Raw genomic sequence first — 23,476 nt, 5'->3', positions numbered from 1 at the left:
GGTCTCACTGAGTTGCTTAGTGCCTCACCATTGCTGAGCTGCTCGGATTACAAACGTGCGCCCAGCCAATTTTGTTGATGTTTTACAGGAACCACCTCCTACTTTCATTGTCTTTTTTACTTTTCCCACTGTTCATTTCCCCTCTGATCCTTATAACCAGATTTCTTTCGCTTTTGCTAATTTTGGTCTTATTTTACTCCTTTTTGGTTTTGTTTTGCTTTTATATAGTTGATTTTAGATTGTTTAAAATGTACACATTTACTGTTGTACACATCCCTTGAGCACAGCTCTTGCTGCATGTTGCTCTAAGGACTTTATAATTTTGCTTGTGATCTCTTTTCTAACCTATGGTAGATGAAGAGTATGGTGTCTAAGCTGAATGTGGCAGTGTACATCTGAAATCTCAGTCACTGGGAGGCTGAGGCAGGAGGATGGCAAGTTCCAGGTCAGACTGGGCACCTTAGCAAGACAATCTCAGAATTAAAAATAATCTTAAAAAGGTCTGTGGATGTAGCTTAATGGTAGAGCACCCCTGGGTTCAATCTCTGGTACCACCAAAAACTATAATTCACACTTTTCCTTCCTGTTAATGAAACTAACAGGACACAGAGCACTCAAGTGGTATCTAGCTTCATCCCATTGTGGCCTAGACAGTGCCCGCGGCAGAAGCCCCTGTGCACTTCAGAGCTAGGGTATTGCCTGCGCGTTACTGAGAGTGCCATATTCTTGGAAGCCAGCACCTGCTGTGGAGCCGCTGTTTCTCCTCCGGCTTCGCTACCTACGTGCTTGGTCACTTCCACGTCTTCCTGATGTGGTGGCTGTGCTGTCTCTGTAATGGTTTGGGCCTGGCCTGTTTTGTCTGACTTCAGAGTGGCCTCAGCCACTTGGGTCACATTGCTTAGGAGTCTCATCTTGTCTCAGGCGAGCCCCTATGGACAGCATGTGGTCACCTGTCTCTGGATCCATGAGTGCAGACATAGTTACCAAGGGAAGCACTTGGGCTGTTCTGCTCTATTTTCTGTATGTCTTGAAACTTTGTCCCTCATTTCTCCATGACTGCTCTTGTTGACGACCTCCCTGCCCACCCCACCCCAGCATGCTGCTTTGCTGCTTTGGTCCCTTGTTTTCTTTAGTTTCCTTCTTAGGGGATGCCATGGTTCCTGTGCCCAGCCTTGACACACAAGGGTGGCAATGGCTCCCATTGCAGGCAGGGACAGCTGTGTCTGTTGTTATCTGTTTCGGGGACAACCTACAGAGTCACAGGAAACGGTAGCAGATGGGTGGTAGCTGAGGGGTCAGGGCCCAGCACACACTGGAGAGGGGACATGGGTTGGCCTCGAGGGAGTGTGGGGCTGGCGTCTACCAGCCTCCCCCTGAGCAGCTTGTGTACAGGTGCTGACTTCACAAACACCTTCTCCTTGCTGAGCTCCTTCCCGCTCGAGCCACAGTCACCTGGCTTGGCTGAATTCCTGACCACCCTGACCTCGCAGTGCGCCTCCCTGGAGGAGCTGAGGCTTGCCTTCCGGCCCCAGATGGATCCCCGGTGGGTACTCAGGTCTTCCTACCATGGGGTTTGCTTTCAGAAGGGGAGGGGCATTCAGAAACAAAGATCTTGGGGATTGCTGGAGACAGCTAGTCCTAGGGGACCCACACAAGCCTCCTCCTGGGAATGGGGGCAGTTAGGTCCCAACTGTGACTTGGGCCTGTTGGTCAGAGGAAAACCCAGGGATACGGATGTGGGTGGGGCACAGGTTGGATGGGGATAGTGGGCATCCAGGACAGCTGTGGTATACCTGGCAAGAGCCTGCGGCACTCAGATCCCAGGCGGACCACACCTCCTGCCATTTCCCAACAGAATGGGCATGCCATGTGCAAAATGCTGCTCAGACTCAGGACGAGACCCCGGCAGTGCTGGTAGTGGCTTCTGAATAAGAACCACAGGCTGGTCACACAGAAAGGAGTTTAGTGGGGAGTGACAGGCATTGTGCTCTGGGGTTGGTGATTATCCAGGAGGACACGCTTTGTTAGCATGTGGGCTGACACCCCAACAGCAGACCTGCAGCTGGTGCCCACCTGGGGCAAAGGATAGCAGCCCTGGCTGCAGGCTCATGCCTCCTCCCCCAGGCAGCTCTCCATGATGCTCATGCTGGCGCAGTCGAACCCACAGCTCTTCGCACTCATTGGCACCCAGGCGAACCTGGCAAGGGAGCTGGACCGCGTGGAGCAGCAGTCACGGCTGGAACAGCTGAGCCCCGAGGAGCTGCAGAGCAGGAACAGGGGCCGCTGGGCTGACTGGCTGCAGGAATACCGGTGAGCCCCGAACACAGGGTTGCAGGGTGCCTGCTGCTCTGTGCCGCGGCCACGGCTCAGGTGGTTGCAGATGATCCTGCATGGGCGCCCTGTGGCTGCTCCTGCTGAAAGAGCAGCTGGGCTGTGATTCCAGAGTCCGGCTGGAGAGGGACATGGAGGGTGCCGGCGATGTGGCTGCCTGGCAGGCAGAGCGAGTGCGTGTGATGAAGGCCAACAACCCCAAGTACGTCCTGAGGAACTACATCGCACAGAGCGCCATCGAGGCCGCCGAGAAGGGGGACTTCTCAGAGGCAAGCATGCCCCTGTCCCCACTCTGTCCCTGGGAGGGTGGGCTGGCCAGCATCCCTCACCTGGACTCTCCCTCCAGGTACGGCGGGTGCTGAAGCTGCTGGAATCGCCTTACCACAGCGATGGGGAAGTGGCTGGAGGCTCTGAGGCTGCGGAGGCAGCCCCTGGGGGACAGTCCTACAGCAGCAAGCCCCCACTCTGGGCAGCAGAGCTGTGTGTGACATGATCCTCGTAGTGCCTCGGCCTCTCCCGAGGCGCTCAGTGTTGCCGAGCTGCCGAGATGTGCCAGGCTGCCCCTGAGCCTCTCTCCATGACGGCAGAGACCTCCAGTCAGACCCTGACCAGTCTCTGTTGGAAGCCAGCTCAGCAGCACTGCCTGAGCCCAGCTCTCCGAGTGTGGGGACAAGGGCTCCACCTCCTTGCAGGTGATGCAGAGGGGGCCAGGCCTTGGGGCAGCAGTGGCAGCCCCCTGTCCACCTCATCCTCAAAGAAGGTCTGGGCCAGGTCCCTAAATAAAAATCAGCTTCCTCAGGCCTATGGTGGCTCTGCCTCCTTCCCTGCCCAGTGCCTGCCCAGGAGGGGCTCCTCAGGAGTCCTGGTAGTAGCTGTTGAAGTTGATGCGCAGCAAGAAGTCCTCGAGGTGGGGCTGGTAGCCACGGTTCACCAATTTGGTCACCACTGTGGAGGCAGCGGGCTGCTCAGGCTTCTGCCCTGCCTGTGCCTGGCTGCCCCCCACCCTGCCTGGCCAGGGGAAGGCTCACCTTTGAAGAGGAAGTGGGAGTAGTACTTGAAGGTACTGTAGGACTGCTGCATGAGAGCAAAGTTGGGGTGCTCGGCACCCCGGGGGCCACTGGCTGGGCCCCAGGCCTGGGAGATGAGCTGGCTGCGGAACTTCAGCACCAGGCTGAAAATGCTATGGATGATGTTCATGACCGGTGCTGCCTTCTCCGTGAGCAGGCCCCTAGGGAAGGGCAGGGCTTCTGGTAGGCTGCTGGCCTTGCAGTGTCCCTCCCTTGGGTGTCCCGGCCTCACCTGAAGACAGCCTTGTGCAGGTACTCTGCATGGGCGCGCTGGATCTCCTCAAGGTTGCCCACTGTGGCCAGCCGGGCCCTGAACTCACACCAGCTGACGTGCAGGATCTGGTTGGCGATGTAGCCCTGGGTGACCTTCACAAAGTGCTGCATCTCGTGTTTGAACAGCTGCAGCTGGCGGAACTGCACCGAGCCAGCTGCGTGGCTCACCAGGGCTGGCAGAGGACAAAGGGTGAGCACAGCCTGCAGCCCCACACAGGGCAGGTGGCTCCAGAAAGACCTCACCTGTACGCTTGAGGTGGAAGCAGATGTCCTTGAGCGTCCACGTCATGAGCTTCAGCTGCAGCAGGAAGGAGAAGATGCCGCTGTACTTGCTCAGGCAGTTCTCGGTGATGACGATGTTGAGGGGCCAGTCGACCTGCTCAGGAAGCCCTGGTCAGTGCTGGCCCCGCAGGACAGGCCTCCCTGTGACGCCTGCCCACCATGTGCTGCTGACCTTGTACCTGAGCTCCAGGCAGCTCAGCACATCCGGGGCATTGGGAGCAAACACTTCAGGCAGGTACTTGAGGGCGAAGGAGAGGTTGGTGGCATGTGGGGTGTCCCCATGGAGGCTGTACTGGAGGGCCTTGCTCAGGATGCAGTTGAGGACCAGGGGGTTGAGCAGTTCCCCGGGTGTCTGCCCAGCCCCGAGCTGAGGCAGGAAAGGGACAGAGTCCCCAGGAGGGCCAAGTACAAGCCAGGCCACCTAGGTAGGGCTGGTGCCTGCCTGATCACCAATCCCCAGGCTGTCCCACAGCCAGGCAGCCAAGCTCCAAGCTGCCAGGGGCTGTGGTGTCTGGAGGGCAGCCAGGGTGGGCCCTGGGCCAGCACCAAACTCCCGCTATTGTGGGGCTCCCCTCTGGCACAATTCCCCCCAACTCCACATCCAGGGTCACCTTCTCAAAGAGCAGGTCACTCAGGGACTGGGCAAACTCCCCATCCTCCATCAGCAGGAAGTGCCGCAAAGCCTCAAAGTGCGCCTCCAGGTGCAGCTCCGCAAAGAAGTAGTCCACCGCAGCTTTGTTCACCAGGGAGACGCTGGGGCGGGGCGGGGCGAGGGGCGGGGTCATGGCGGGGCGAGGGGCGGGGCCGTGGCGGGCGGGTGGAGGAGGGGCGCACACTCACTGGGCAGCCAGCGGGGCAGTAAGGGAGCGCTGCATGAGCACCGGCAGCGTCAGCAGCTCCGTCAGCTGCACCGAGGTCTCGTCCACAGCCGACTGCACCCGGGGGTCCGCGGGGAAGGCGAAGGCCCGGGGAAGCACGTGGCGTACCAGGTGGGCAGCGGGGGCCTCTGCTGCAGAGAACAAGGCAGCTGTCACTGCAGCACGGAGGCGCACGGCCTGGGGCTCCTGCCTTACCGCGGGTGGACAGTGACTCACACATGGACTCGTAGCTGTCCGGGTACTGCTCCAGGCGGTACCGACTGGCCAGGCCTGCCACATAAGCCTGCTCCTTGCCCCAGCGCAGAGCCTCCACCTCAGCTGCTGCCTCAGGGCTGCTCGGGGCAGCTGTGCCTTCCTGAGAATCCAGACTCAAGGTGGGCACCCCACCCAGCAGCTGCTCCCAGGCCCCCTTGGGTTTGTGCTGGCAAAGGGCATGTGGGGCTCCCTGCATGCTCCCCTCCCCAGGCTGTGTCCTTCCAACCTGAGAGTTTGGAGGCCAGCTTGGAAAGAGGTCATCATTGTCACCATTCTTCCCTGCACCTGAGTGGACGCAAATGAGGGGAAGGGACATCAGAGCTGAGCATCTGCCCAGGGTACACAGCATGGGTGGCCCAGGGAGTCCCCACACATGCCCCACAACGGATTTGGTCCTGGTTAACAGACTTGGCACCTGGGGGCAACTTTCCACACTCCTGTGCCCTCCCCAGTTTGTGGGCCCCAATGCCCCCAGCCTGACCACCAACTGCTCCACTCTGACCTGGCTCCTCAGAGACACTGTCTCCCAAAGTGCTGGACTTGGACGCAGCAGAGGGCAAGGTCTGCAGGCTGCCCACGTTGGGACAGCAGATGGAAGGCTCCGTGTCTGCAGGTAGCTGTGGCCCATGTTCCAGGGCAGGGTTCTGTACTTCCAGGCTTGAGCCTGCCTGAGAAACGTGGCTAGGGGGGCTCTGGTGGGGCCAGGGTGGGTTGGGCTCAGCTTCTGGTCTGTTCTCTCCCACCCTGATGCTGGCATCCGACACGTGCCCGTGGACGTTCCACCGTGGCCGGGAGGGAGCCACGTCTGGCATGTTCTCCCCCACCCTGATGCTGGCATCTGACACGTGCCCGTGGACGTTCCACCGTGGCCAGGAGGGAGCCACGTCTGGCATGTTCTCCCCCACCCTGATGCTGGCATCCGACACGTGCCCGTGGACGTTCCACCGTGGCCGGGAGGGAGCCACGTCTGGCATGTTCTCCCCCACCCTGATGCTGGCATCTGACACGTGCCCGTGGACGTTCCACCGTGGCCGGGAGGGAGCCACGTCTGGCATGTTCTCCCCCACCCTGATGCTGGCATCTGACACGTGCCCGTGGACGTTCCACCGTGGCCGGGAGGGAGCCACGTCTGGCATGTTCTCCCCTACCCTGATGCTGGCATCTGACACGTGCCTATGGAGCTGCCCTGTGGGCCGGTTGCTTCCCTCCTCAGAGGTGACATGCCTGAGTGGGGGGGACAGAGCCATCTGTGTGCCCTCATGCGTGCCCTCCCATGGCGCGTGCTCCTCAGGGCCCAAGCTGCCCTCAACAGCCTGGAGGGGACCTGAGGAAGGTGAGGTGGCCGCAGCTGGCCTCAGGACGGTGCTGAAGTCGTACTCCTGTGGCTGGGCAGGCTGTGTACTAGCTGTGGCATGGGCCTCCCCAGGGGAAACGGCAGGCAGGTCTGAGCTGATGGTCTGCAGCGCCTCCTCCAGGGGAAGGGCCCTGTTGGTCTGCACAGGCTGCTCAGCGCTGGGACCCAAGGGCAGGAAGTCTGTGATGCTGAGGCCAGCAGAGAACGGCTCAGCCCCCTCTGCCAGCCTGGTCCCCGAGCCACCAGCCCCAACTGCTGGAGACTCAATGGCCTGCGTAGTGGGCACACTCGGCCTGCCTGGACAATCCCAGGCAGCCAAGTGCAGCTCTGTGGGTGCTGAATTACAGGTAGGACCTCTGTCTGGGTGCTCAGGGCCTGGAGATGTGACCTGCAACAGGGCATTGACCTAGCCTGGTCTCAGGTCTCCCAGAGCCATCTAACCCCACTCCCCACATTCAGCTCTCCGGCTGGGGCCCTCAGTCCTGCTCTAGTCCTTACCTGGGAGCAGGTACCTGGGAGGTGACCCAGCAGCTCCTGGGGCTGGCAAGCCTCAGCCACGTTCTTCAGCATCTCCTGAAATTAAGCCAGTGGGACACAGGTAGCAGCACCTGTGCACCGACCAGCAGAGCTGGCACCTAGCCCAGCACACTCTCCACAGGGCCTCCCTGGCCCATGGAAGCCACAGCCCTGCTGCCCACACATGCTGGTGATGGTGCTTATGCTGGATCAGCAGATGCCGGTCACCCCCTGCATCTGGCACCGAGAGACAGCACAGCGCCTGTGGCAGGCTGAGGAGGGGTAAAAGCCCTGTGCCATTTCAGAAGCTCAGACACACATGGCGCCCTTCAAAGAGCTGCTACTTAACGTCACTACAATACCTGGACACGCTTTTCATCTTCTAGGAAAAAACGAAGCCGTGCACTTTCCAGTCGGTGCCTCTGGATTCTCCACAGTGCCCTCTGCTCCCGACGAGCTGCCTCTGCAGACAGCTTGCTATAGTGGTCCACCAGTGCCTGCCTGAAGCCATACCCAGAGTGGACACAGTCACCAGTCACTGCACTGTCTGTGGGCACCCCCAGGCAAGGAGGAATGTTCCCATGGGCATGTTCCTGGGGCCCCTATCCTCCATCTCCCCCCAAGAACCCCTGGGGCTCCCTGGGTGGGCTAGTCTGGTAGGGGCCCCTAGCCGGCAGATGGCCAGTCAGGGCTAGACAGACGTCTCTGAACAATACCCAGAGAACCCACACGGCCTGAGGTAAGGAACTGAGCACAGAGCTGAGGGCCAGCCTGACGGGAGATGCACTCTCCTGCTCTACAAGTTCAGACCCCAGAGAACTGAAGACAGACACAAAATAGCACACAGAGCAGACCCAACACAAACCCAGTGATTCTGAGCCTCCCACAAGCAGGCAGCTGGACCCACACCTGGACTGGCTCGCCCTAGTTTGACCACCACAGGGTGGGGAAGGGGCCTCTGCCTGGTTCCCTGTGTGGGTAAGCAGAAGGCTACTCACATGGAGAGCCACACAGCCCAAGCCCAGCACACACAGGAGGCACACCCTCACCAGGTCCATGACAGTGTCAGAAGCAGGCGCAGCAAGCGTCCTGTGACAACGCAGGGAAGTGGCCACCCCTCACAGAGGGATGAAAGTCTTCTACTGGAAGACTCAACTCCCAGTTCATGGGACAAACTAATGTACTGCAGGAGACAGACTTTCAGGAGCTACATGGGATGTGGGCTGTCCCTTTGGGCCAGTGACAGGGCTAAGATAAATAGGAGCTGTTTAAAAGTCAGACAGCGGGGTACAGCTCAGTGGTAGAGCACTTGCCTAGCATTCGTGAGGCCCTGGGTTCATTCCCAGAACAATGGGAAAAGTTTTTAAAGGTAAAACTAAGCTTTCTTTTTTCTTTTTTTGGTGGTACTGTGGATTGAACCCAGAGCCTTTGCATGCGAGGCAAGAACTCTACCAACTGAGCTATGTCCCAGCCCCAAAATAAATAATTTTAAGGTAAACAAATAGACAAAGAGCCTAGACACCAATCATGCCATGTGACATGCCAACCAGCAAAAGGGCACTCTAGATAGCTGAGGGCACCCAGCTTGTCAGCGGCCCCAGCACGAAGCAGGGGCATGGCTCAATGCACCAGCCTCTCCACCACACTGCGTGCCTGCACTCCTTGAGATTAAATAGCCATCACTGGCATTTAAGCCTGCACTGTGCCTGTGCCTGCGGCTGCCCCACCTGGCCTTCCTGTCCAGCTCTTCCTCCAGGGCTGTCAGCCGCTTCTCTCGGTCCCGGACCTCACGAGCATAGCTGAAGTCATCTTCCAGTTCTTCCTGTCGGGCCGCCAGGCGTCGCTACCCAACAAACAGCCCTGTTTGCTAAATGGGGCTTCAGCAGCCAGAACCAAGGGGGGCTAGGCCCACCCACCTTCCGGTCCAGGACCTGCAGGCTGGGCCCACCCACCTCCTGGTCCTTCACAAACTGCTCCTTTAGACGCTGAAATTGCTCTCGCTTCCGGGCATCCAAGGCCATCTGCTCGGACATCTGCCGGTCTGTGTTGGAAGTCATGAGGAGCCCCAACAGAAGACCCAGGCCACAGAGGGGAGGATTTGGAGCCAAACTTACCGCTCAGCTCACTCAGGACCCTGGAGGCTGCTTCCCGGGCATGGACAATTAATTCTTGTTTTGCAATTTCCATACGTAGTTCCTACAAAGACAATAAACAAAGCACCCTCAGTTTTGGTCCCTTTCCTGAGATGGCCTAGGAGAGGGGCTGGCCATCAGAAATACCCAGCTTTTGCTGTTATCCACAGCCTCCCCTGCACCTGCCTAGATCTGGGGCCAGCAGGCATGATACTCCCTCCACCTGAGGCCAGAAGGCACCCAACAAGGTCAAGAACCTCTGATTTAGATCAATAACAAGGTATTCCAAGCTTTTGAGAAGTTGACACACTCTCAGAGACACCTGGGCTCAACACCCAGGCTGTATGCCCCCTTAGAGGGGACCACGCGACTCAGAGGGGCTTCCCTGCTCGGCCTGCTGGGTTGGCTCTGCATGGGTCTCCCTGCTGCCCACCATGCTATGGGCCAGGAGGGTTTCTGGGAAATGGCATTGGCCACCATCAGCCCCTCCCAGGGAACACTGGGAACGTGGCCCTGCCAGACACACTAGTCCCCCAGCCGCCTGGAGCTCGCCCAGGACGTCTACCCACAACGCAGGGCCCCAGGGAAGCCCCGCTGCTGCTGCCTATATCAGCAAAGGCCAGTGAAGGCTGGGCTACCCAGACCCAGGAAGGGGGAGGGCCCCTGCCTGGACACCTGACTCCAGGACATGTGTTCCACTATCGCACCCCAGACAGCACCAGCACAGAGAACACCAGAAGGGGCTGCCCCATTGTGCATGTCTAGCCCCTAGCCCCTAGCCCCTCAGCCACCCTGGATAAGGGGCAAAGGAAGCCCCTGAGGCCCAAGGAAAGCACCTTCTCCTCCTTGCTGATGGAGCTGTGGCGGGCAACCCTCTCCATCCGCCCAACGTAGACAGCACAGTCCTTCTCTATCTCCTTCAACTCCTCCAGGGAGAAAATCACCGAAATGCGAGGCACAGGGACATCCGACCAACAGAGGTAGTGCTGCCAGAAGGGGGCTGCAGTGAGCACTGGCCCGCAGTGGGACAGGGCATGGGGACCCAGCTTTGCCTCTGGGTTTCCAGGGATGTGTGTGGACAGCCAAATGCTCTTTCTCAGAAATAATTCTCTCCTATGTCCAGACAGCAGCCCTCAATGGCAACACACAGCCGGTCTTCTCAGATGTGAGGGTACCTCCCAGATGGACCCTCCCTCAGTCCCGGCTGCACAGGGGCTCCATCCAGAGCGACGCCACGTGCAGGGCCACGGGTGCCTGCAGAAGTAACGGCAGGGTCCCACGACACCCCTGCACGGACTGGGCCCCACAGCTCCTGCCCCAGGTGCCCCGACCCCGCTCACCCGGGGACAGCAGAGCTTCAGAAGGTTGATGGTCTTCCCACAGACGTACACGTCGTGGGCAATGTGCTTCAGGAACACAGGCACACACTCCTCCACCTCCTTGGAGATGAGCACATAGCCATGGGTCCAGTAAAGCTTGTCTAAACGTGGAACAGAACACGGAGTGGCCTGCAGTCAGTGCTGTCCCTGTCCCATAGATGTGGAGGCCCAACCCAAGAGACTGTGGCCACCTACCTCTGAAGCCAAGGTACTCGTGGTTCACCTGGATCATGAACTCCCCATACACGTCTCTGAAGACCCCGCTGTACACCCAGTCATGAATGAACCTGCCATAGCATCGGGGTGCCCAGGGTGAGTGGACATGGTATAACATGCACAGGCAATGCCAGCGGTGGGTAGGCGTGGGGTGAGTGTGCCCTCCTCCCTAGTGCACCCACTTGAGTCCACTCACCCTCCTGCCTCACGTGTGGCCAAGAAAGCTCCCAAACACCACTTGATCTGAACACAGCCCTGCCCTACCTGCCCCAGAAGCCCAGGCCCACCGGCCATGCAGCACACCCACCGTGTATAGGGCTCACAGCTTGTCTTCAGCAGGGACAGCAGCACAGGGTAGTGCTCATTGCTGCAGTTGTCCAGGGCTTCCTGGTAGAGGTAGGACAGCAGCTTCACCCCCTGCACAAAGGAGCAGAGGCAGGCTCAGCAGCAGTGCCTGGAGCCCTGCCTAGGTGGGCAGCAGCACCAGGGGCCCCTAGCCAGCCCCCACCCCCGGAGCTGACCAGGCCCCCACAATCAGCCAGGGGGCAAACTCACGGTAGGGAATGCATCCCCAGGCTCTCCTCCGCTGGACCCAGGGAGCACAGTGCCAACACCACAAAGCTCAGCCAGGTACCTAGGCCCAGAGGCTAGATCAGACCAGGTGATAGGGCTCAGGTTCCCAGGCTAGGCTTAGACCAGGTGACAGTCTCAGGATCCCCAAGGCTAATACCAGAGCAGGTGACGGGGCTGAGGTCCCCGAGGCCAGGGTCAGACTAGGTGAGTGAAATCCCTGCCCATCTTAGGCTCCTCTAAATGACTGGCCTGCCCAGGCTTTGAAAGCACTCATACCCCATCTACCTACAGCTGAGCTTTCTGCCAGACCAGTCCAGGAGCCTATGCCTATGTGTCCACCCGCATCACTACACACCCATGCCTGGATGCAGCCACCTCCCCACTCCATCCCAAGCCCACGATTCCCTCAGTTCATGCCTATGATTGCCAAGACCCCCTCCTGCCTTCTCCCAGCCTGGCCCAGGTCACCACCCCCTGGGGCCTGATGACTGCCGAGACCCCCACAGGCCCTTCGCCCTCTCTGCCCAACTGCTGCTCTGCTCCACCTGACGCCCCCAAGGACCAGGCCCCGCCCTCCCCCCACAACCGCACTCCCTGCTGTCGGGAGGGTGTCTTTCTCGGTGAGGCCTCCACCCCTCTTCTTCAGATAGCACTAGCCACAGACACTTGCCTGGCTTTTTACTAACAGGCTTGTGAGTCCCAGAGGCCACGTCCATGGACCCGTGTACTATTTAGGTGGGAACCCCCAAACCTAGGCAGGGTGGACGTGGGTGTGGTGGGTGGACGGCAGCACCCAGTGACACCTAGCACCAGTGGGCCAGGGACACTTGGTTACCTCCTGCGATTGCTCTTCTGGACCTTGCTGGGGGGAGCTCACTGTGCTCCCTAGCACAGCAAGCAACTAGCTCCCTGCAGCAAGTCCCATGCTACCCCCCAAGTCTCCAGGCATGTGCAGAGCTTCACCTGAGCTGCCGGCCCAACTTCTTAAAGAGAAAGCCAATGGTGAGGAGGCTGAGTGTGGGCGGGGTGGCGAGGACGCAGGCCCGGTAGTACTGCAGGTACCGCCTCAAGCCGCTGGTGAAGGCCTGCAGGGGAGGCGAGGAGGAAGGTCTGCACGCAGACTGAGCCACCACCCGGTTTAGAGAGCACATGGCTCTGCTTCCAGACCCATCCTGTGCCCACCTCCCAGGCAGTGCCACCTATCAGCTCAACCCAGCTAGAAGCAGGGATAATGCACAGGACGGCCCATCACATGCCTGGCCTCAGCCAGGCTCCACCACAGTCGCCAGCTCTGAGGCCCCAGCAGTGTGGCCCTGAGTCACCCAGACAGGACAACCTAGAACCACCACCCCAGGAGCCCCCTGTCTTGTCCACACATGCCAGATGGTCAGGAGCCATAGCCACCCCTCCTGCCCCTCAGAGGCCTGGGTGTCCACCATAACCCATTCTCTACACCCTGAAGCCCTGCATCCCCTCGGGTCCCATGCTCACTCCCTCCTACCTGGATGGACTTCCCCATGCAGCTCCCGTGCACTGCCTCCCAGCCTACAGTCGGAAAGCTGGCCTCAGTGTATCATCTGTCCCTCATCAGAGTTTGAAGGGGTCACGTGGCCCAGTCCCCCCAGGCTGGGCCCTGCCCCACCTCTTCCTGACACCTGCCCCTCATCTCTCCTAGTACCCAGCTCTTGTGTGCACCTGTCTCACCCAGCTCAGGCCACACCTGTGGTCCGGTGGGATTCTACCAGGACCTAAGCTGGATGCAAGTCCTTCAGCAAAACAGACTTGGCTCAGGACCCAAGCCCCTTGAATGTCAACTCCTCAAAACAGGAGAAGTGCCGCTGGTGCTGTACCACTGGGAACAGGTGACTCAGGCCCCACTTAGTTGCTGCTGGTACCTGTCTGGCTTGCCCCACAGCACCTGGTGTTGCCCCCAGCCCCCAAACACTGGCCACACCTACCTCCGGCTAGCCTTTGGCCCAAACTCATCTGCCCCAGGGTTCCCGTGGAAGAATGGATAAGTGATACCTCACCCCAGTCACCCATTCCTGGGAAGGTTTGGACTCGGTGATCCTGGAGTAGGACCTGAGATTTTTTCCAGAACGCAGCTGGAGGATGCCTAGCATGATGGGCCCTGGGTTCCATTCCCAACATGGAAACAGTACCCAGAATACAATGTTCTCCTCAAGCCAATACCTGAAACACAAGGCCCCTGCTGCAGGAGGCGCCCAGCACGGGCTGCAGGGAGAAGTGGCTCAGGCGTGTGTAGCAGGTCCCATACTCAGCCACCTCTGACAGGATACTGCTGATGCTCTCGGGAGAAGCCCCTGACACGTGGACACCCCGCTCCACAACAAAGGCCTGAGAGAGCTACAGGATGAGAGGTGGAGTCAAAGCCAGGCATCTAGACCCCTAGCGCGGGCACCCAGCCACATACCACCCAGAGCCCCCCAGGACCAAGACACACAAGCAGAAGTTCCAAAAGTGAAAGGAAAATGGCCCAAACACACCCACTTGTGTGTATTTATTATACACCATAACAGCATATGGTCTTTCACTGACCACACTTAAAATTACGTGTTCAAGGGGCTGGGGTTGTGGCTCAGCGGTAGAGCGCTTGGCTAGCATGTGTGAGGCTCTGGGTTCGATCCTCAGCACCACATAAAAATAAATAAATAAAATAAAGGTATTGTGTCCAACTACAACTAAAAAAAAATACATGTTCGGTTTGGGGTTGTGGCTCAGTGGTCAAGTGCTCAACTGGCACGTGTGAGGCACTGGGTTCGATCCTCAGCAATACATAGATTTAAATAAATGAAATAAAGGTGTCGTATCCATCTACAACTAAAAAAATAAAAATTAAAATAAAATAAAATTTTAAAAACATGTTCAAGGGCTGAGGCTGTGGCTCAGTGGTAGAGCACTTGTCTAGCATGTGTGGGGCACTGGGTTCAATTCTCAGCACTGCATATAAATAAAATGAATAAAATAAAGGTCATCAACAACCTAAAAATATACATTAAAAAAAAACCCATCTTCACAGTTCCAGCTGTGGAAAGGGCGCAGACAAACAGCCCCTCCACACAGTACCAGAAACACACACAAGCCAAGGCCAGCGGCACACACTCAGCCCCAGCTGTCTGGGAGGCCGAGGCAGGAAGAGCATTGTCTTTTATGTCTAGTCCAGCCTGGGCAACTTAGTGAGACCCCATCTCAAAAGAGAAAGAGTCAAGGGTCAATAAAAACAAAAATAAATAGATAGATAAACTCCACTGCTATCATCTGAATGAGGAAAAAAATAAAGGGGACAACCTTCTGGGGCAGACCCAGCTCTGAGGCTTCCCCTGGCTCCCAGGGGTCAGTGCAGAGAAAGTAACAAGATGAGTCACAGCACCTCCCACAAGGCTGCTGACAAGGACGGCAGCGAGAGACCCTGTGCAGCGCTGGGAGGAGCGAGAGCCGCAGAGAGCCGCAGACGCCCAGTCAGCCCAGGCCGGCCAGTGGCCATGCGGCACACCTAGGGAGGCTAGGCAGCAGGTGAGCCAGAACCAGCAGGAGCAGAGATGACAAAGACAAAGGCAGAGATGAAACAGAGAACAGAGCCAACCAAAGCAAACGCTGGCTCTTTGAAGAGATCAACAACTGAGGAACCTTCACCTAGAATGAGTGAGGGAAAAAGATGTTGGGGGGCTGGGTGCGGTGGCCACACCTATGATCCCAGAGACTCGGGAAGCTGAGGCAGAAGGACTGCAAGTTCAAGGCCAGCTTCAGCAACTTAGCAAGGCCCTATCTCAAAATAAAAATTAAGAAAATAAATAAATAAATGAAATGAAATGAAAAAATAAAAAAAGGACTGAGAATGTAACTCAATGGTAAATCACATTTCAGTCCAACCCCAGTATAAAAGACAAGGACAGCCTGTGCAACTTAGCAAGACCCTGTCTCAAAAATTACGAAGGGCTGGGCATGCAGCGCAGTGGTAGGGCTCCTACTGTTAGGATACGTGAGGCCCTGGGTTCAATCCCCAACACTGCAAACACATAAAAAAAACTCAAAATAAAACAAAAGTTAACTCATTGTAGATGTACAGAAACCTCAAGAATCCACAAAGAAGCAACCAAGGGAAAAAAACTCATAAACCGCAAACTCCAAACGTTACTAAAACAAACTAAGAGCATAAATGGAAAGATATCCCAGGTGTTGCAGAAAGAGAAAAACTATACAAAAATTCATCTGCAATCTTAAAGGACCCCAAGTTGCCAAAATGGTCTTGAAAAATAACAAACTGGGGGGCTGGGGATGCAGCTCCATAGTGGAGCACTTGAGAGGCCCTGGTTTCCATCCCCAGAACCACAGATGCACAAAACGCAAGCTGCCGGACTCAAACATTTCCCCAGTTCAAAAGCTCCAGTCAAGCTCAGTCCTTGACACAGCAGACAGGCATGGCGTGAAGATGGGCGTGTAAACCAGCAACAGATTACAGAGTTCAGAAACAAATGCACACAAAAATGGAGTTCAGAAAGCAAAGTTTGACTGACAAGGAGGTGCCAAGACCATTCAACAGGGATGAGACAGGCTTTTTGACAAGAAGATGCTGGACAACTGGATGTCCAAGGCAAAGAATGAAGCTGGCCTCCTGTCATGGGAGTGGAGGAAAGGGGGTGAAGCATTTCTTCTGTCTCACTGAGAGTCTGCAGAGCTAACCTTCCCTGCCACCCACTGCACTGACCTACCCCACCCCTGGACGTGCTCTAAGTGTGCCTGGTAGAGGGCAGGCTGCCAGCAAGCAATAAGCTGGCCCCGTGACTGCTAGGCCTTCTTACCTGGCAGAGGGAGAACGTGGCGGACACCACCCCAAGCAGGACGTTCAGCGAGTCCTTCACCAGCTCTTGCTCCTTCACCAACATGGGTCTTGGGGCCTGCAGGAGGCCCCCACTGAGCGCCTGAAGCTCACCTTGGCGGAGCCTGCAGAACCTGTCAAAGGCGTCCCTTCCTGCTTCAGTGAGGTAGGGCTCCTCTTTGTGGCCAGGGGGGCTGCAAGGGAAATGGAGGAAAAGATGGTGAACAGAGGGGCAGCAGGCATCTTAGTACCCTCCCCCCGAGGAGCAGGTTCATCTGACAAAGGGCCAGCGCGAAGGCCATCAACTACCAGCCTCCCCTCAGCCTCCACTTAGCACTGGAGCACAGCCCTGACCTCCACAGAGCGTCTCCCCAGCCTGTCCTGGGACAACAGCTAGGGCCACCAGAGCACCGTGGTCCTCAGATGGCAACTCACTATGATGCGTTTCTTAAACCAATCACAAGGCTTATGCATCCATGTTGACTCACAAAGCATCATCCACGACAGCCAAAGGCAGAAGCCACTTCTGCATTCAACCAAGACAAGGGGAGAAACAAAGCACAGCAAAGCACACAATGGAGCGTCCCTCACCCTGGCATGCCAGAGCACACGGGGTGGAAGACACTGCTGAGGGCAGCACAGGTCACAGAGTCAAGTCCAGGGAATCCCACTGACAAACCCCCACAGCAGTCAAGGCCTAGAGCCAGGGCAGTGGGAGCGGCCAGGCCTGGGGGCAGGAGTCAACGGGAGGAGTGTTTCCCTGTGCAAGATGGAAGTTGTGCTCACTGCACAATGGTGAATATACCTAGTACCACAGAACTGGACACTTAAAAAAGGTGAAGACTCTTCTATGACCTACGTTTTACAACCTCTCCAAACACACCACATGGGATGGAAACAGTAACAACCCATCTAGTTGCTGAAACAGAAGAGGTAGGTGGAAACAGTGGGAGGAATGCACAGAGTCAGACACTGCCAAGAAGCACGTGAACAGCCAGGCTCAGTGGCACAGGGCAGCAAGATCCTGAGTTCAAAGCCAGCCTCAGCATTTTAGCCAGGCCCTAAGCAACTCAGTAGGACCCTGTCTTTAAATAAATTATACAAAGGGGCTGAGATGAGGCTCAGGGGTAGAGCGCCACTGGTTCAATCCCCAGTACCAAATAACAAGACAAGTGTGAGAAGGTAACTGCTGCCAGCTTAAAATAGGGCGCACACTGTCCTGTAAGCCCTCACCTCATCCTCACCCTCTGAGAACACCAAGCACGCACACACACTGCACAACACCAAGCACACCCACACTGCACAACACCAAGCACACCCACACTGCACAACACCAAGCACACACACACACACTGCACAACACCAAGCACACCCACACACTGCACAACACCAAGCACGCACACACACTGCACAACACCAAGCACGCACACACACTGCACAACACCAAGCACACCCACACTGCACAACACCAAGCACGCACACACACTGCACAACACCAAGCACGCACACACACTGCACAACACCAAGCACGCCCACACACTGCACAACACCAAGCACGCACACACTGCACACCACCCACACACACTACACTCCACCCTCACACCACACACACACTACACTCCACCCTGCACACCACACATAAACACTGCACTCCACCCTCACACCACACCCACACACTGCACTCCACCCTGCACACCACACATACACACTGTACTCCCTCCCTGCACACCACACATACACACTGTACTCCCTCCCTGCACACCACACACCCACACACTGCACTCCCTCCCTGCACACCACACTCACACTGCACTCTTCCTGCACACCACACCCACACACTGTACTCCACCCTGCACACCACACATACACACTGTACTCCCTCCCTGCACACCACACCCACACACTGCACACCACCCTCACACCACACTCACACTGCACTCCACCCTCACACACTGCACTCCACCCTGCACACCACACATACACACTGTACTCCCTCCCTGCACACCACACACCCACACACTGCACTCCCTCCCTGCACACCACACTCACACTGCACTCTTCCTGCACACCACACCCACACACTGCACTCCACCCTGCACACCACACATACACACTGTACTCCCTCCCTGCACACCACACACCCACACACTGCACTCCCTCCCTGCACACCACACTCACACTGCACTCTTCCTGCACACCACACCCACACACTGCACTCCCTCCCTGCACACCACACACCCACACTGAGCACCCTCCCTGCATACCATACATACACCCTTACACTTAAAGTAATCAAGGATGCAGTTTGAGGATTGGGGAGGTGTTCAGTGTAAAGCACTGCCAGGCACGCATTGGAGCCTGGTTCCAGCCCAGCTCTGTGTGTGTGTGTGTGTGTGTGTGTGTGTGTGTGTTGTTTTCCTGTGGTGCTGGAATGGAACTTCCCAGGGATGTGATAAACACAGAGAAATTGGCTGTCCCAGACCCTGAGAAACCTCAGCCTCAGGGCCAGTCCTGTGGCCCAGCAGCAGGCCCCAGGCTGTAGACCAGTGCTGGCTTTCAGGGCAATCAGAAGGGGGAGCAGCCCTTTGTGGGGTCTCTCTGAGGCTTGAGCCCAGGGCCCTTTACCACTGAGCCATATCCCCATTTTTATTTTTCATTTTGAGACAAGAGTCTCACTAAATGGCTAAAGCTGGCTTCAAATCTGCAATCCTGCCTTAGCCTCCTGAATTGCTGGGATTACAGATGTGTGCCACTGTGCCTGGCTCCAGTGGTCTTAAGGCAAGGGCAGAGTGTTTTTGGGTGCTGGTGGAAGAGATCTCTCTCTGGCTCAGCAGCAGCTCCTTCAACCACCTGCTCAGAGCTCACAATAGGAATGTAAAACCAAACAAGAGGGGCTGGGGAGGTTGCTCAGTGGTAAAGCTCCATCTTGTGTCTCCTAGCAGTGAGAGGACCCTGGTCCACCCCCAGCACCACAAAATAAATAAATAAATAAATATAAACAAGACAGATTTGCCACAAAGTTGAATCACAGACTGATTCATGGTCCCAACAGAGGCCGTGCCAGTGGCTGTGCACTGGGACAACAACAGTGCCTTCGCCTCCCTGGGGTCCCTTCAGATGCTGCCCAGGCTACATCAGCACTCTGTTAGGTACACCAACGCTTCGGGCAGTGAGCCTGCACAAGTCGACACTGCCTCAGCGTCCATGGGAATGCACGTTGGACGTCCTCACACCAGAAGCAGGGCTCAGCCCCTGACGGTTCCCAGTTCTGCACCTCCTCCCAGCTCTCCTGCGGCCCACCTAGATCTCTGCCTCATATGGCTGCCCCTGATGACCACCTCCCCATGGGTCAGCTAGATGAGGCCTGCTTGGGCTGCCCACACCTCACCCTCACACCTGCAAGGACTGTGTAGACCTGCTGCAGTGACCACCTCTTGCCTCCACGTGACTTCTTGGAACTCTGTGCTTGATCTGGACGCCCAGTTAAAACTGCCTGTGGGAAATCTGTCTGGATAACACTCTGGGCCTGATAGAGGCATGGGCCCACGCCCCCCCAAGTCCTGGACCTCCATGCGTGGCCGCCACGTAGGCTGTGTACCTGGGGGCCTGTGTGTGATGGAATCTTTATTCCATCTCGTGTCTCCTAAGCACTGAGGTGGGCCTCTCCCATCGTAAGACCCATTAAAACAACTCAGAAACAGGTGACAGTGTGTCTGTCATCCGAGCTACTTGGGAGGCTGAGGGGGAGAATTGTGGGAGCCCAGGAGTTCTAGGCTAGCTGGGATAACAAAGCAAACCGTGTTTTACACACTACCACTAACCCTAATCACCTGAGAAACATCAGTTCTCCTCACTGGAAAGACCACCAGGGTGCCCCTCAGCACTGGAGCGCTGCAGGCACACAGACAGGACCAAGGGCATTCCTAACAGGGTGACACACAAATCAGGACATGATCATGCTTCCTAGACAGCAACCAGAACACTCCAGACAAAGTGCCATTATTCGCACAAGGAGGCAATAACCATAGAACCAATTTTTAAACATGCAAGGGGCTGTCAGAGAGCGGGACCATCCGACTTGTTTTGCACATACAAGGAGACAGGACTGGAAGCCTAGAGAAAAGTGACAGGACCCAGAAGCCCCTTAGAACAGCACTGTGCTGGGAAGCAAGGAGGAATCCTCCTGGCACAGATGACCACGCTGGGAAAGTTCTCCCTTGGAGGCAGTGTCCTGGCACAGGGGCACGGAATGACTGCCCCCAGTGACATGCTCCTCTCCAGGAGAGCCTGCAGGGGCCCAGACTCTGTATCAGACAGCTCACAGCTCCTCCAGCCCAGACTCTTCTGTTCAGTGCTCCCCAGCTGGTCTCCCAGACTGACCCACAGACAGGGTGTGATGAGGGATCTGCAACAAACATTTGGGGAAAGCACACCCTCTACACCATCCTGGGGGTTTTCACCAGGTACCATCAAGAACCTTGAGAGGACCTCACTGCAGAGGCTCTGGGCCCTGAGAAGCCCAGGGCACAAGTGGCCACTCTGCCCAGGGAGCAAGCTGCCAGCACCAGTCAGAACATCCAGCAGCACAGAGTACTCCTCCCAAGGCTTCCAAATGTGGACGAGGTTCCTTGTCTGTACACCCTGCTCAGGGAGCATCTCCTCCCAGCACCTACCACACAGCCTGCCAGGTGGCCCCAGACACCTGACGAGCAGCCCTGGTGGTAAGGACGTACTACTAATCTGGCTGGAAGGCGTGGTCTGCAGAGGTCACTGGCACAGCAGGAACCTCCCTTTCCCTCTGCATCTCTCTCAGACACGGGTACATCAGTACTGTAGAGACTTCCTGATCTCAGCCCTCTGGGGTCGTTAGACCACAGCACACCCTGAGGCCAGGCTGATGTGGGGTGGGTAGGTCATGCATTTTTTAAAAAGAATATTTTTAGTTGTAGATGGACAGTTTTGTTTATTTCGCTTTATGTGGTGCTGGGGATCGAACCCAGGGCCTCACACATGTTAGGCAAGTGCTCTAACACTGAGCTACAGCCCCAGTCCTGGGTCATGCATTTAAAGGCAAAGAAAGCCTCACTCACCATCCCACTCGCTCCCAGCACCTCCGCTTGCTGGGCTCATACGTGAGGGCAGCTTCCCACAGGTCCACATCTGGGGTCATGCTTGGTTCAGACTGAGAATCAGGAGTCAAATTGGATGCTGACTGGAACCCTTCATCTTCCCACTGATCCACACTTTGAGGGACCTGGAGATCACAGGATAAAGTCAACCATCCCTATTACTTTTTGTCTGCATTCTCCAACTATGACAGAATTCCTGGAACTTTACCTACATCTATTCACTCACTAGAAGGACAGACCTTGCAAAAGGTCTCTTGTATTTTTCTTTAGCATATTTTTATTACACAACACCCCCCACCCCATGAATCACCTAAAGAATTAAACAAAATCTGTTAAAGCTACCAATGTTGCTGGGCACAATGGAGCATGTCTGTAATCCCAGTGGTTTGGGAGGCTGAGGCAGGAGGATTACAAATTCAAAGCCAGCCTCAAGTAATTTAGCAAGGCCCTGAGCAACTTAGTGAGACTCTTGTCTCAAAAAAAAAAAAAAAAAAAACCCAGGCTGAGGATGTGGTTCAATGGTTAAATGCCCCTGGGTTCAATTCTTGATACAAAAAAAAAAAAAAACCTACCAATTTCCATTTTCACATAGCACATAGTCTCAATATAATTTTCTGACCCGGAGATTCCATTTTGGAGAAGCCAGTAAAGAAAATCACAGTAGATGAAGTTACATACATCAAGATGTTTGCTACAGCATTATTTATGTTTGGCAATAACCTCAACAATTTACAGTAAGGGAATGACTGAAGAGTAACAGTGTATCCTTTACCAACACTTATCATAATACAATAAGATGCAAAAGCAAATGACAATTTACTCAATAATTGGAAAAAAAGTCCCCACATTATAACACAGAAAGTATATCAAATAGCATGAATACCATAAACAAATATCTTTGCCACATGTAGCTGAATTCTTGAAATATGGTTTGTGAAACTCAACAGAAATTCTCCTACTTCATTTTCATTAATTTTAATTTAAACAGCAGGTCTTAAGGGCAGAAGAAACAACATACCCTGTTCGGTAAAAGAAGAACAGAAGGTTGCCCAGGACGGTTGGTACCAGCAAGCCCTCTCCAGTAGTTCTGCCTCCCGACAGCTCAGCCCACCCATAACCTAGATTTGAGCTATCCCACCTTCACATGAGGAAAGAGGTTAGAAACATTTTGTCTTTTTCTTTTTTGGCACAGGGGATGGAACCCAGGGGCACTTTACCATGAAGCCACATCCTCAATCCTTTCTATCTTTTTTATTTTGAGAGAGGGTCTTGCTAAATTGCTAAGGCTGGCCTCCAACTTGCCATCCTCCTGCCTCAGCCTCCCCAGCTGACAGCAGCAACCAGCACAAAGGCATTTTCCAAGCCCTTGTAGAGGTTAAGGAGAGAAAACACACTACCTTAATGGCCAGTCCAGAGAGGTCTGCGCTATCTGGCACAGGGGGCAGGTCTAGTCGCACATCCATGTCATAAGTGCGACTGTGCACAAGAGCACCGAAGATGGAGATGCGGGTTTCTCTCTCAAACCTGTCACCACAAGGGTCACCGAATGAGAAGAGCCCTACGGTGGGCAGGCCAGTGCCTGGAGCAGCCTCCATCACTTGAAGCGTTTCCTGGACCATGCTGTGACAGGAGTACTCCTCGCTGGCGATCAGGGACTGGACGTCCATCTCCAACAGCCGCAGGTCGCAGCAGTCGTAGCCGCCGTAGGGGACGTTCCGGCCCGCGTGCCTGTTGTGGCAGAAGTAGTCCCGTTTTCTCCGCAGGGTGCGTGGCGGGCCGCTCCCTGCCAGCTGAACCAGGAGGTCCAACGCAGACCCCAGCTCCACGAGTGGACAGCACGGGTCTGCCTGCAGCCCCTCCACCAGCTCCTCCAGTCGGTCAGCCTCGGGGCCCAGGCCGCCCACTCTCAGGTCGAAGGACAGCATGAGGACCTTGTTCCTCACGGGGAGCTTCGGGAGGTCGGGCTGCGGCTGCTGAGTCTCCTCTTGGAACAGGCTCGTGAAAAGGGCATTGTAGGCCACCCGCTTGAGGGTCTGCTTCGCCCTGCTCCGGGGCACGCCGCGCTGGCCCGGGCGAGCCGGGGCCGCTGGCAGGAGGGCCTCGCACAGGTCATCGAACAGCTGGGTGATGCCGGCCATGTCCGCGCTGCCCAGCTCGGGCCCCGCGAACGAAAACGTCGCCAGCCGCGGGCGTCCGCTTCGCGGTCTGCACGGGAGCGGCCGCCCGGCCCGCAGCGCCTCGACTCCGCTCGCGC

At 56.3% G+C, this 23,476-nt stretch overlaps 2 protein-coding genes and 1 long non-coding RNA gene across 9 annotated transcripts in view; 2 read left to right on the top strand and 1 right to left on the bottom strand.

Moving 5' to 3' along the window:
* The window catches only part of Selenoo (selenoprotein O), a 13,166-nt gene extending 10,033 nt beyond the window's left edge, over positions 1 to 3,133 (top strand). Inside the window, exons 6-9 of the mRNA XM_027953139.3 lie at positions 1,393 to 1,543; positions 2,125 to 2,310; positions 2,444 to 2,600; positions 2,678 to 3,133. Of these exons, the coding sequence (XP_027808940.2) occupies positions 1,393 to 1,543; positions 2,125 to 2,310; positions 2,444 to 2,600; positions 2,678 to 2,833 (650 nt within the window). The 3' untranslated portion in view covers positions 2,834 to 3,133. The remainder of the gene's footprint in view (positions 1 to 1,392; positions 1,544 to 2,124; positions 2,311 to 2,443; positions 2,601 to 2,677) is intronic.
* Tubgcp6 (tubulin gamma complex component 6) lies at positions 1,947 to 23,476 on the bottom strand. 7 transcript variants are annotated; one of them, XM_034635332.2, is made up of 25 exons: positions 22,620 to 23,471; positions 21,184 to 21,347; positions 16,077 to 16,287; positions 13,450 to 13,623; positions 12,220 to 12,341; positions 11,239 to 11,317; positions 10,991 to 11,100; positions 10,663 to 10,754; positions 10,429 to 10,568; positions 9,925 to 10,074; positions 9,071 to 9,152; positions 8,909 to 8,997; positions 8,684 to 8,799; positions 7,319 to 7,457; positions 6,939 to 7,013; positions 5,589 to 6,846; positions 5,313 to 5,371; positions 5,048 to 5,186; positions 4,794 to 4,962; positions 4,565 to 4,706; positions 4,126 to 4,320; positions 3,915 to 4,047; positions 3,631 to 3,844; positions 3,360 to 3,559; positions 1,947 to 3,276 (listed from the first exon to the last, which is right to left on the bottom strand). In XM_034635332.2, exons 1-25 carry the CDS (start codon positions 23,358 to 23,360, stop codon positions 3,185 to 3,187), a joined length of 5,085 nt encoding a protein of 1,694 aa, XP_034491223.2. In that variant the 5' UTR covers positions 23,361 to 23,471; the 3' UTR covers positions 1,947 to 3,184. The 7 variants fall into 7 exon arrangements, with proteins under 7 accessions (XP_034491223.2, XP_027808941.3, XP_034491221.2 ...); XM_027953140.3 differs by having other exon boundaries at positions 5,589 to 6,828; XM_034635330.2 differs by having other exon boundaries at positions 5,048 to 5,371.
* On the top strand, positions 5,125 to 9,181 carry LOC117794583 (uncharacterized). The gene is made up of 3 exons (XR_004618470.2): positions 5,125 to 5,205; positions 5,539 to 5,699; positions 7,343 to 9,181. It is a non-coding gene; the product is annotated as an uncharacterized lncRNA (long non-coding RNA).

Source organism: Marmota flaviventris, chromosome 3 (assembly GCF_047511675.1).
Source record: "Marmota flaviventris isolate mMarFla1 chromosome 3, mMarFla1.hap1, whole genome shotgun sequence".
NCBI classification, from domain to species: domain Eukaryota; kingdom Metazoa; phylum Chordata; class Mammalia; order Rodentia; family Sciuridae; genus Marmota; species Marmota flaviventris.
This window is presented reverse-complemented; position numbering and strand designations above follow the sequence as displayed.